Source organism: Python bivittatus, unplaced genomic scaffold (genome assembly GCF_059951505.1).
Source record: "Python bivittatus isolate LINGU-HERP-01145 unplaced genomic scaffold, Pbiv_v1 ctg000700_np1212, whole genome shotgun sequence".
NCBI classification, from domain to species: Eukaryota; Metazoa; Chordata; class Lepidosauria; order Squamata; family Pythonidae; genus Python; species Python bivittatus.
The window spans coordinates 4,612,860-4,625,144 of record NW_028277098.1 but is presented as its reverse complement, the minus strand read 5'-3'; the positions used below and the strand labels follow the sequence as shown (position 1 = coordinate 4,625,144).

General features: G+C 37.8%; 1 protein-coding gene across 5 annotated transcripts in view; it reads left to right on the top strand.

Moving 5' to 3' along the window:
- Positions 1–3,155, top strand: part of COP1 (COP1 E3 ubiquitin ligase) — a 132,254-nt gene extending 129,099 nt beyond the window's left edge. For 4 of the 5 annotated variants that reach the window (XM_088153207.1, XM_088153206.1, XM_088153205.1 and 1 more), the window contains exon 20: positions 2,663–3,155. In XM_088153207.1, the coding sequence (XP_088009333.1) occupies positions 2,663–2,680 (18 nt within the window). In that variant the 3' untranslated portion in view covers positions 2,681–3,155. Of the gene's footprint in view, positions 1–1,057; positions 1,235–2,662 lie in introns of all 5 variants that reach the window. The other variant, XR_015798332.1, reaches the window with a different exon arrangement.
- Positions 3,156–12,285: the final 9,130 nt, after the last annotated feature.

The following is a 12,285-nucleotide window of genomic DNA, read 5'->3' as shown; positions in this document are numbered from 1 at the left end:
CTGGTCCAGAGGCAGCAGAGCAGGCCCAAACCATGATACTGCCACCACCGTGTTTCACTGATAGGATAAGATTCTTGTGCTGGAATGCAGCATTCTGTTGTCAAACAGAATGCTTTTCATTCAAGTCAAAAAGTTCTATTTTGGTCTCATCCGTCCACAAAACATTCTTCCAATAGCGTTCTGGCTTATCCATACGGTCTTTCCAAACTGTAGATTTGGAAATCATTTGTTTAATTGGGTTCTCTTTATCTAGTTTTAGGACTTGTGTGGAGGTCATATTTATGCAGAAATACTGAAAATTCAAAAGGGTTCACACATTTTTAAGCACCCCTGTTGCTGTTTGGTTTCATATAAGATGTTCTTTATTGTCTCTTTAAATTGCACTCATAAAGCTGAAGTTTTCTAAACTTCATGAAAAGGATTGGGAATGTGTAGCCATCTCCTTTTGGTCATTAAATGAGTGGGGATTACATTTCTTCTTTCTCTGAACCTTTCTGATGTACACCTCAGCAGCAGCACTTTGAACATTGAAGCTCCTTTGTTTTTATAATTTATCCATTAATTTTTTATAACCTCAACTACCAAAATCTCATGATGATTTACAATAAAAACATAAAACCAAAATTACCAATTGCAAATCAAATATTAAAATTTAACTAAAACAATTAGCAGTTAAATGCCTATTAAAACTTTGTTTTAACATTTTTTTTAAATCCCTCCATTGTAGAATTTTCTGAATATTTTGATGCATTTCTTTCCAGTATTTCTGAGTTGTTTTGCAAGATCACCACATGTGATAGAATGTTTTTTGTATCTTTATTCTTGTGTATTTTTCTTTACAATTTGTTATAAATGAACAAAATGGAATGAAAATTCCAGGGCCAGCAAACTACGGAACATAAACTTGCTGTTCATGTACACATTGGGTACTGGTAGCTAACAGCTCTACCATATACGTTCCTTTTCCTGAGACATTTAAGTTCCTCAGGTCTGAGTGGAGTGTCAGAGCAGCAAAGGCACCTCACTGGCTTCTACCACTAAACTTTCTTGCAATCAGTATTAGGTCTCCACAACATCTCCCCAGTGGACAACCCTGTGGCAGCACTGATCTCAGGGGCCATTGTAAATAACAACAGGAAAGATGGCAGAGGCCTTGGGGCAGCTATCCCAACTCATACTCCAAGAGCAGAGGGAACTCAGCATGAAGAAAGTGGCCAAGGCTGTGGCTTTCATGGTAGATGCAAGCTTAAACATTGTCCAGTTCTGATCATGGTAGTTAGCATAGATCATGAATGCACTGGTTCACTGTAGAAAATGGTATCTTGGATTTATCATAAGGGTCTGTTTTCTCCAGCCCACCCAGGTATTACTAGCAAAAGTACATAGCTCTTCCTTATCCCTATGTTTCTTGGGGGGATGTTTGGTTGGTTGGTTTTTTGGGGGGTGGAGGGGTCTTTCTGGCTTGTCATTCTGAAATTGGGAAAGGGGTTATTTCCTCTCACGGGAAGGAGCATCAGAACATTCCTAAGGCTTACTTCCAGAGAGACAATAAGGGATAAACCCATTATAGGATGCCATTCTCTGCTGTAGAAAACACAGATTTGCAGTAAATTCAGGATACTCTTTGCTGCATATATTACACCTAGGTAACTGCATGTTTTTGACTATACCCAATCCTTGGATTATATGGAGGAATATTTTTTCATTGTCCTTCAGAGAAACTGATAATAGACCTTTGATCCTGTGAATATTGCCTCCGTCCCAATACTACATTTCAAGTCAATAATACTGAGTCAATTATTTCTGTTTTCTATCTACCTTTGCCCTGAAAAGAACGTGGCTGAATTGGAAAACAAACTGAAATCTGTTTTATGTTAGCTGGGATAAATTATGAAGCTAGTCTGAAACTGAATGAACCTTCTGATCATCTGCCATTTCTACTGGCTTGCTGCAAATCAGCTTCAAATAAAGCTTATTTCAAAATGAAGCTGCTTTAATTGTCTCCATCTCTTGCTTTTAAGCACCATTCAGAATCATGTATTCTGAGTTGCTTTCCATATCAATGTTGTAATGATGGTTATCAGCTTAAAACTTTTGACATTAAAATTACCCCATTAAGCCTGAAATTACAAGTAGAAGAACTGGCTGTGAGATTATTTCTCTACCTTTTTAGTAGATGCTGTCTCATAACAATGCTCCCTGTACCGTTGAACTGGAGCTATGGTGATAAAAAAGACACAGGTTGTTTTTAAAATAAGACCAAATAAGTCAGCCACTTCGCTTTTTTCAGTTTCTACATAAAGCTATGTGTGGTATCATAAGTAATTTTATTATTAAATTTAATATTATTAAATACTACTCTGCCGCTTTGGGTGTAACCCACCTTGCTTGTGACACTTGGTAACTAAGCAAGAGGTAGAGCAGTTAAGTAACAATTAACAGTGCACGAGGGAGATGGTGTTCTGCTCACCTATTTCACATATGCTCCTTTGATAAACTATAACTTCCATCCTGCTTTATATATTCAGGCATGTAAAGAAATACTCTGGCTGCCTGTAGCACATCTAATTTGGACATTGGTTACTTGCTTGTGGTTAGAAAAAGAGATGAGAGGTATTTTGTGTCTCTGGAAATAATGTTTTTCCCCTCTTCTTTTCACCAGGTACTGGAACTGGTATGAAAGGTTTTCTCTCTTTCAAGGAGTTGAATACTTGATACAGCTTTCATCTGAGGTTCTCAGTGGGGCACAAAAATGAAGATAATTTGCTCTTCCTTCTCAGAGTGGTCACATTTTGGGGGTGGGAGTTCTTTTCTTTTATGGACACTCTTAGGGCAATTTGGGTCTCTGGGAAGTACCAGTGAATTCAGAATTCAGTACCATCAACATTAACTCCACAGACTTTGCTGCTGCTGATTCTATTGCATATCTAATTTTTATGATGGGAGTGGAGGGAATGGATTATTTTAAATAAAAGCAGATGCTGATGCTGAAAAGGAATGGTGAATATTCATTGAACCAGACATAGAAACAGGATGTCCCTTTGTTGATAGGCATGGTGACAGATTTGCCTTGTAGAATGATTTCTGTAATAGCTATGCTTTGAACCATCTTCTGGATTACTTCTACTGGCTGTTTTTCTGCGTCTGCTCCAAAAGGTCTGGTAGGCTGTCTAATCCTGACTGGAACATTGTGAGCATATACATCTGACTTGAGACCCTCAAGTAAAATTTCATTTAGCATTTTTTTTTATTTTTGTAATAAATTATATGTTCAGGCCAATTTTACCTATCCAAATATTGAAGTTCTCTGTACAGCTAACCAGTACAGACTGTCCAGTCTGAGAGAAGACCACTTCTAAGGGCGTGTAAGTAATTTGATTTCCAAGTCCATCTGCTTCTTCACCAGCTCTCATGCCTGCCAGCTATGTAAGGATCTCATCTGTGATGTAGACATGTGTTGAATGAGAGCAGATGTGACACCACATAGTTATTCCTATACAAGCCACTAAATTGTCAGTAACTAATGACTTTCTGTCTCTTCTGATTTGAGTTGCTATTGAATTTGCTCCACAAAAGGCAACAGTGCCTGTCAGCACATGACTGTCCCCAATTTGTTCATTCCAATCATCTCACCCTATTTGTGTCATTTGTAAAAGCCAAGCATTTTGAATGTTGTAATATATTTTGGGACAGGCTTTGGTAGCCTTATTTTTTGAATAAACATGCATATTCTTAATTGTGCAAGTGAATGGGAAATAAACTGATTCCAAATATTTCATATTGTTAGTTTGTCGTCCAAAAAGTAAAGACTTATTTGCGGGGGAAAGAGGTAGGTTTCTTAGTAGTGACTGTAGTAGTAGTTCCTTTGCTGTGGCATGGAAAAATTTATCCACATTAGGACTTCCAGGGAAGAAATGGCGAACTGAAAATGGCTCCATGAAAAGTGGAGCCAATGACCATGGCAGAATGAAAAGTCAGCAAGTAGACCAGCTCTTCATAATTCCTCTCTGAACAAGGAGAGAACTTGAGATCACCCATAATTGTCTTGCTGAAACCATAGTCAGTGCCTTCAGAAAGGACACTGGGTTCGCATACTTCCTTTTCTAATCACTTTCGGAAATTGCTTGTTAACTGTTTTTCAGCTATTAGGAACCTTTGGATCAACAAGTTTGGTAGCACCAAGTGAGTTTTCTTCAATCGTTACTCAAAAAAGTTTTAAATACAAGTTTAAGGTCTTTCCCCCCCCCCCTTTTGGAATAAACAGCAAAAGAGTGATTAAAATTTTGATTTTGGAAAATTACAAATGGACTAAGGTCCAAGTGGATTTGAAATAAGATTTTGGAATTAATTATAAGAATCCTTCCCTAGGGAAAATGTTTTTGTTTTGAATTCTTTTTTGAAAAAAACATGATAGGATGAGACTTTGAAGGTTGGACACTAGAGGGAACTGGAAGGAACTAGAGATTACAATAAAAGGGGAAGAACGCTTAAATTTCACTTACTAATACAGAATGGAGCAAACTGTTTTAACATTGGACATATTGAAGGATATTTTTGAGCAATGGACCCAGAAGTTAATTTTAAGAGTGTCTGTCTCTATAGATAGACTGTGTTTAAAAGATGTTATGGAACAGGAACAAGTTTTACCAGACAAGACTGATCTGAAAGTGGATTTAAAAATGACAGGTTACAAGAATGACATAGAAAAAGATGCTACACACAGACATACAAAAGAAACTGTCTTAATAATTAAAAGGGATATACAAATAACAAACCAAGAGAGTGACCTGTATTGGATTTACAAAAGAGGCTTGTTAACATTTTGAAGAATTTTGTGAGAAAGGACAAAGAAAAAATGAAAAGAAATAAAGTTCTAGGACTTATTTGAAGGGACTAAAGATTAAGATTGTTAGAAGTAAAAGGAAGGAATATAAAGTTGCTTTATTTGATCAAGGTTATGTCAAGGATATGTGGTTATCTCTGGTAACCCTTAATGGACTTTTGCTGATCGGGACTGAAATTATGAGTTTTAAGGATTTGTTTATAGATAAGAGATGGGATATGAGAAGAAGAGATCATTTGTTGTATTTTAAGGGAAGGTGATAAGTTACCAGAATTGTTTATACTTTTGATGAAGGGGGAAGTCGCTTCTTTATATATTTCTTTTCTTTTTCTTTACTATATTCTTATTTTTTTTCTTTTTTCTATTTTTTTCTGAACCTATTTTTTTTAATTTTTTTTTAGTTTGTATTAGTTTTTTGTCATTGTCATTGTAATTTTTAATAACATTACTATTTAAAAGAAGAAGATTTTGCCCACATTAGACTGCTCTATAGTATTTAGTCCTTTAGCTGTAAATCAATAATTTATCTTTAATAAATTAAAAATGTCCCTGGTTTAATTAGGAAAGATTTTTAAATTCTAACCCTTCATAAATATATATAAAAATACATTTAGAAAGTAGGAAAAAAAGTCATCTTCCTCACTCAGAATAAGTCTGTCTGCTTATCAATACATAGTTGAATTCTGTGTTGTTGTTTTTTTAAGTTTGATATAAACTTTCCCCTAGTGGATCACCATTTCAACAGTTTTAAAGTACTAATTTGGTATATGTAAGGTTGATAAATATATCTTCCATGTACTTGGCTCAAACAGTTTCTTACCTTAATCTTAAAATTCAGATATATATATGTATATGTAGGTAGGTAGGTAGGGGTGTGTGTGTGTGTGTGTGTAGGTAGGTAGGTGTGTGTATACACACACACACACACACACACACTCATCTGAATTTTAAGATTAAGGTAAGAAACTGTTTGAGCCAAGTACATGGAAGATATATTTATCAACCTTACATATACCAAATTAGTATATATATATACATATGAATTTATTTATCATTTGATTTATATGGCCACTCAACCCACAAAAGCAATTCTGGGCAGCTTACAGTTGGACAGAAGCAGAAAAACAAAGGAACTAAAAGCAAAACACAACAAACACCCAGAACCCAAAAAATTGAATAACAAAATAATAGAACAATAAGGGCCAGCCACTATATTATCCATTAAAAACAGATTCATTCTTAATAGGTTCATCTCATGCTCTGGCCCAGTGTTCAAGGGAGGAACCAAGTCTTCAGGGCCTTATGGAAGAGCAGCAGGGTTGAGGCCATCAAAACCTTGGGGGAATGATGCTCCATAAGATAGCTACTGTGATACAGAAGGCATACTTCCTAGGTCCCATTGGGTGACATTCTCTCATAGAAAACACCCAAAGCATGGCCACCCAGCTGGATCTCATGGGATGATCAAAGAGAATTGAGACAAGCAGATCTGCAAATAACCCAGCCCTGTGCTGTGAAGAGCTTTCTAGGTGTTCATTTTCTTTGGGGCCCTGGCAATGTCGGTGAGCCTGTTTCTTGGCTGTATTAATTGTGCATGTTTGTTATGTGTCATTGCTATTTTATGTTATATATATACATATGAATTTATCATTGTTTTTACTGTTTTTAGTTGTTAACCACCCAGAGTCATGCATTTGAGATGGTCAACCATAGAAATTGAATGAGTGAATGCATGAATGAATAAAATTAAATATGACCATATAATGTCCCAGACATCTTTGTAGGTACCCCTAAAACAGGATGTGATTAACTTTCTCCTTGAAATGCTTAGCAAATAATTTTTCTAACAAAACAGATAATGGAATAAGGAATGAGAAAGCTGCACAGTGTTCTGAGGCAAATCCTCAAATTAAATGGAAAGTGGTTATATTTTCAAATATATTTCATTTCTCTGCCAAGCTACATTCAATTTCAGTGTCTGGCTTTAATTAGAAATATAGAACTCCCTGAACAAAGTGATACAAGAAATTAGAAGCTGCTAATTCTATATTTACATCCATTTAATTAATTTTCCTTTAGGTAAAGTCTATGTATATTCCAACTGCTGAAGTTGCTAATTTCTGAAATTTGTAAAAGCAAGGTTAAGGTTCTTCCAGTAGCTTCTTTTGTCCCATCATTGCTTGAATAACATCTGTCACTTTCTCCATATATTAGGTCTATGAACATTGATTCTAAATTTGCCCTATTTTTCACTGGTAAACATACAAACTATAAATATACATAGGCTTGGGAGAACATCCCTTACTACTTAAAACAGAGATATCAAATACAGCTATCTAACTTCAGAGTCAATACAGCTGATATTGGTGAACAAATTACCAAAATAAAAAATAATTTCTCAAGCATTGTTTTGTTAATATTCATAGCCCTTCTGTTATCCTGGCTACCATTGTGTTTTATTTTTCCCCCCCTCTGGGTCATGAGATTCCCCTCCCACTGGAGTAACCTTAACATGTCCAGACTTCTGATGAGCCCTTATAGCTAAGATTGACATTTCTTCCTCCTGTTCTGAGTCTGCTATGGCAGCCTATTAGCCCCTGGAGCTAATTGATCTGCAGCCTGATTGTATAAAGCTATATCAATGCCTGAGGAATGCCCAACTACATGTCCAACATGCACTGTAAGAGAAAGTTAAAATTGACCAGTGCATTTCCATATTTCTTATCAGTAAACTATGTATTAGCTATGTGTATAGCCTAATCATACAGTGGACCTCTTTAACAAGAGATTATCCCAAAAGCTCCCTCTCCCAGATGAAAGCAAATTGATTCTGGGGAGTCTGATCAGCTGAAATTGAGAAAAAAAGATTGGTCAAATCATTTACATGGGGCTACCCTTGAAGACGACCTGGAAGTTAGAACTGGTCAAGGATGCACTGGCACATACCCTAGGTTTGCCAATGTTACTTCTCTTGCATGAGGTGCACTGGCTCCCATTTTTCTTTCAGGTGCAATTGAAGTGGTGGTTATTATTAAGGTATTTAATAATTACTGTATTTAATAATATCCCTTACATAGCATGGGACCAAGTTATCTGTGGGACCACCTCTCCTGGAGGGTACCTGCCCATTCCACCAGATCTAATACAGTAGGCACGCTCCAGGTCCCTTCCCTTAAATATGATATCTAGTGGGACCTAGGAAGCATGCCTTTTCTGTGGTAGCCCCTGATCTGTGGAACATCCTTTCCCCTGAGATCTGGCAGGCCCCTATGCTCTTAAACCTTCCTGAAAGCTGTAAAGAGCTGGCTTTTCCTCCAAGAGCTGGGTCAGAGTGAAATCAGCTGGAAGATGGTGGTGGTGACTGCATTGAAGGAGCCTGGTTATGGCACCAGATTGTAGTTTCTGCTTTTATTGGTTTATGTTTTGTTTTATATCACTTGTGTGCCACCCAGATTGTGTTTTAAGATGGGCAGTCTTATAAACAAACACAGTGTCATTCCCTACTGTTTTTCTTAATTTAAGATAGTACTTTATGAGTGTGGGTCTCCATGGATGGCTTCCTCTATTAGTTTTGGCTTTAGAGACCTGCCCCACCCTCAGTCTACAAGGAGAGGAATCTTCCATCCTTGTCCTTCTCCTTTCTTTGGTAAGAAGGAAACTAGTTTCCTCAGGAGGGGCAGTTGGCATAGCCCTTCTTACTTGTGTAATTTTTATTTTCTAATGCTTTCTTAGCACATTTTCCCTTCACCATTTCTGGAGTAGGAATGCAATCTATCATTTCCCTAAGCATTCCTGCATTCACAACTTCTATGAAGATTGTCAGTGCTCTAAGCTCTTTTTAGGACCATGAAAACAATTCTTCCCAATCCCTAGCCATACAGTATCTAGCATGCACATCTAGCATAACCCAATCAAGCAGAGGGAGATTGGCATTCTTGACCCCTCTCAAATACTGATTTATGATTGGGTCAGTACACAAATTGCCCAAATGAAACAGTCTCACATTCAGTACAAACACACCATATTCCATACATGTACCATTGACTTAGCTTCTCATTTGGCTGTTTCCTATTATTTTTAACAATGTCAGCCAACTCCTCTTAGGTATGATCCTGCACCATCTGGATGATTTGTACTTGCCTATCTGGTGGTCCTTTTAGCTTTATTTGTGATCCAAGTCTCTGATGCCCACATTTCCTCACTCCTTAGTCTTCTGTCCATTCCTCATCTGAGCTAGAATCCTACACATTTCCATCTCACATTTTTGGATTCCAGTTGCAGGAGGCAAAAATTGCTCTAACCTTTCCAGGGTTAGGCACACATTTGCTGCTGCTTTGCTTATTTTTAATTTAACAAATCAAACAGCCAGGGCAGTAGTGCACTCTTCAGCTGTCTCCCGTCTCTTCTGAGCATCTTCTAAGTGCCTTTCTCAACAGAGTCTGCTGACCTTCTTCCAAGTGGCTCCTAGAATTACCCACACATAACTAGGAGGATGCATCTCACTCCCTTCACTGACTTCTGCTCCCTTTTCTCTGCTACACCCAAATTCAACGCAGCATGCTCAACCATCTTGGATTCTGTACCAAGCCACAGAGATGACCTTGGAAAACTATGCAGAGCCAGTTTCAACAATGTGTGCACAAGCATGCTTTAAACCTGGGAAACAAAACATTAAGAAGAAACACCACCCTAATTCCTGGGGGTATAAGAAGGAGGGAAGGGAAAATGCAGTCAGCCTTTAAACATTCTGATATTATAGCCTATATGAATATAGTTCCAGTCAAACTTATGAAGTCCATTGCCTGGCCTGACCTACCTCAGATAGCTGACAGGTTCCCATGACACCAAGGGCAGGGTGGGGGGACAACTCAAAATTTGATCCACTGGTGCCCAAGCACTGGCATTCTGCACCCTCTGTTTTGTGGCTTTTTCCCCAAGAAAGCTATTGCTTCAAATCCCATCTTTGTTGCCAAATTATGTATTGGCAGCCTGGTGCCCATCAGTAACCAATAGATGCTTTAGGATTTGAAGGCAATGGGTGAAAAAGGATTTTATTGAATAACTATTAAGAAAATTAACAAAGGTGTTCCAATTCACACCCTTTCAGCGTGCCAGGAATCCCAAGAATGGCAGCAGATAGACTCCTTGAAGCTGGTAGTTGTGCAGCTTCAAATACCAGTTAATGGCACATGGCACATCAACTTGTTATCTGTGCCCTTCATACTGTTTTATTCAAATAGAAATGTCCACAAAATAGTTTAAGAGATTTCATGTCCTACTCTTCTGCATCCGAGGGACATATGCTAAAGGGGGAGCAGGGATATAAAATCACTGCATAAAACATTTTTGACAGCATAACAAAAGACTCTCTCTGACCACCATCCACCTCTATTCTGAAGGAAAGGATCAAGGAAAAGACTTTGACAGATCTTGTTTACAGCTTATGATACTTGTCTCTACATTTACATATAGAATATTTATCTCCCAGTCCATATTTGAATGTCTCAGGATATACAGTGTACAGCTTCATTGCCAAACCAAGAGTTTCTTAGTGCTAACAGTGTCTAGAATACTCACAGAACATTACTTTGATCTGATCTCCAAGATAACATTGGTGATGTTAGTATCCTGCAACCAAATCATCTGCCACATTTCTGATGAATATATATAGACTACACTGCAGTAGTGGCTGGGACCTTGGCTATCTTGAGAGTAGCACCAAGGAATCCCACAATAACTATCCTAACCAGGAGAATGATGTGGCTCTTGAAAAATAGGCAGTTGTAGTTTTAAGGAAGCATATTTTAGAACTTCAAATTATCCAACTAATGTTCACAGAGTTCCAGGAAAGGGTACAAGGCAACCATTTCCAGGTAAGGCATACATACGATACATGCATACATAAAAAAATAACAGGGCTGATCAGCAAGCCTTGGCAGAAACACACCTATTATCAGAGCTAAAGACCAATTACAGAAAGTCAACTTGTGATAGATTGGTTCAGCTGAATGTTCATTTAGGATTCAGTGGGTGTATCATACTCAATTTTTCAGATAGATTTCCTTCATATTGGACAACCAATTAGACTGTTTACTGGGTAAGAAACATAAATCTGGCACAGTTCATATGAAGCAGGCATTATGTCACTGTAATCATGAGGAAATGGCCAAGCAAGCTACATTTCTAATCTCTGCCTGTTAGCAATGATGATTCAGAGGGTCACGGGGTAATGAGCAGAAATACCTAGTGGCATCTTTCTGGCAACTCTTCACATTCCTGAACTTGGTCAACCTGGCCACCTAGGATTGTGGAAAGCTTTTCAGGAAGGAAAACCTCAGTCAAGGGCCAATTGCCCATCCTTATGCAATAAGTTTCACAGGATAGACTAGCTATGATGGTGGTCTATGATAGTCAGAAAAGGTTCTAAATGTGTCTGTCTCCCTGAAGAGGAAATCTATTCTGAAACCTGAAAGTTTTTCTATCCTGGTTTGGGAAGGCAAACAGAAGGAGATAAGATGTGGGACATTTGCAAACTTGACCAAGGGATTGAGCCATCAATAAACAATATGCAGCCCTAAATCTGTTGGGCTTTCAGAGTTGGGGATATGTTTCTAGTCATTCACTTCATCACTTTTGAAGATACAGAGCTGAATAGATTTAACATGACATTTTTTGATAGAGATGGAATATTGGTCACTGGAGCTCTTAACTTCCATCTTCATTGATTTCACATTTCCTTGGCAAAACTATCTGAGTTTAGGCCAGCATTGTAGCATACCTCCAAAATAATGAGATCTCTGTCTTGACCTGAGCTGGCCCCTGAAATGCCTGTTTGGAAAGTGGTCTTGGAAGTGACCTTCACATTTGAAAGTCTGCCTTTTGTTTCTGTTTATTTGTGTGTTGCATTATTGGAAATCATGTTTTCTTCTCTTTGTTTCCTTAAAAAATCTTTGTTTTTTGCTTTACTGGAAGATACACAAAGGTCTTACTTTTACATACACAAACAGCTAATAGCGTTTGGATCATTTTCCTTGTCTCTATTTGAGACCTATTCACTTTGCACTTGAAATGTATTGCTTCTGCCCTGACTCAGTTGTAATTTGAGCCAGCATGGCAAAGTGCTTCCATAAAGGAAACCTGCAGTCATTTCTTTTCTTCTTCCATTCAATCCACAAGTGCTTCTGAGCTTTTTCTGCACATTCATAGACAGGCTTGCTAGGTGAATGGGATTAAACTTCCTTTCCCTTTCTACTCTGCCTGCTGTAGGCCCAAATTAATTTAGATATCCTTGTACTCAACCGGCACTTGTTTCTACAAACATACATTTGTAAATACACATACAATAAAGCTGCACAGACAGATACTAAATTTGTACAGCCAAGCAAGCTCTGTTGGCATTTCTGGTTCATTGCCTTTCTCACATCTGAAGCCAAAGCAGCTAT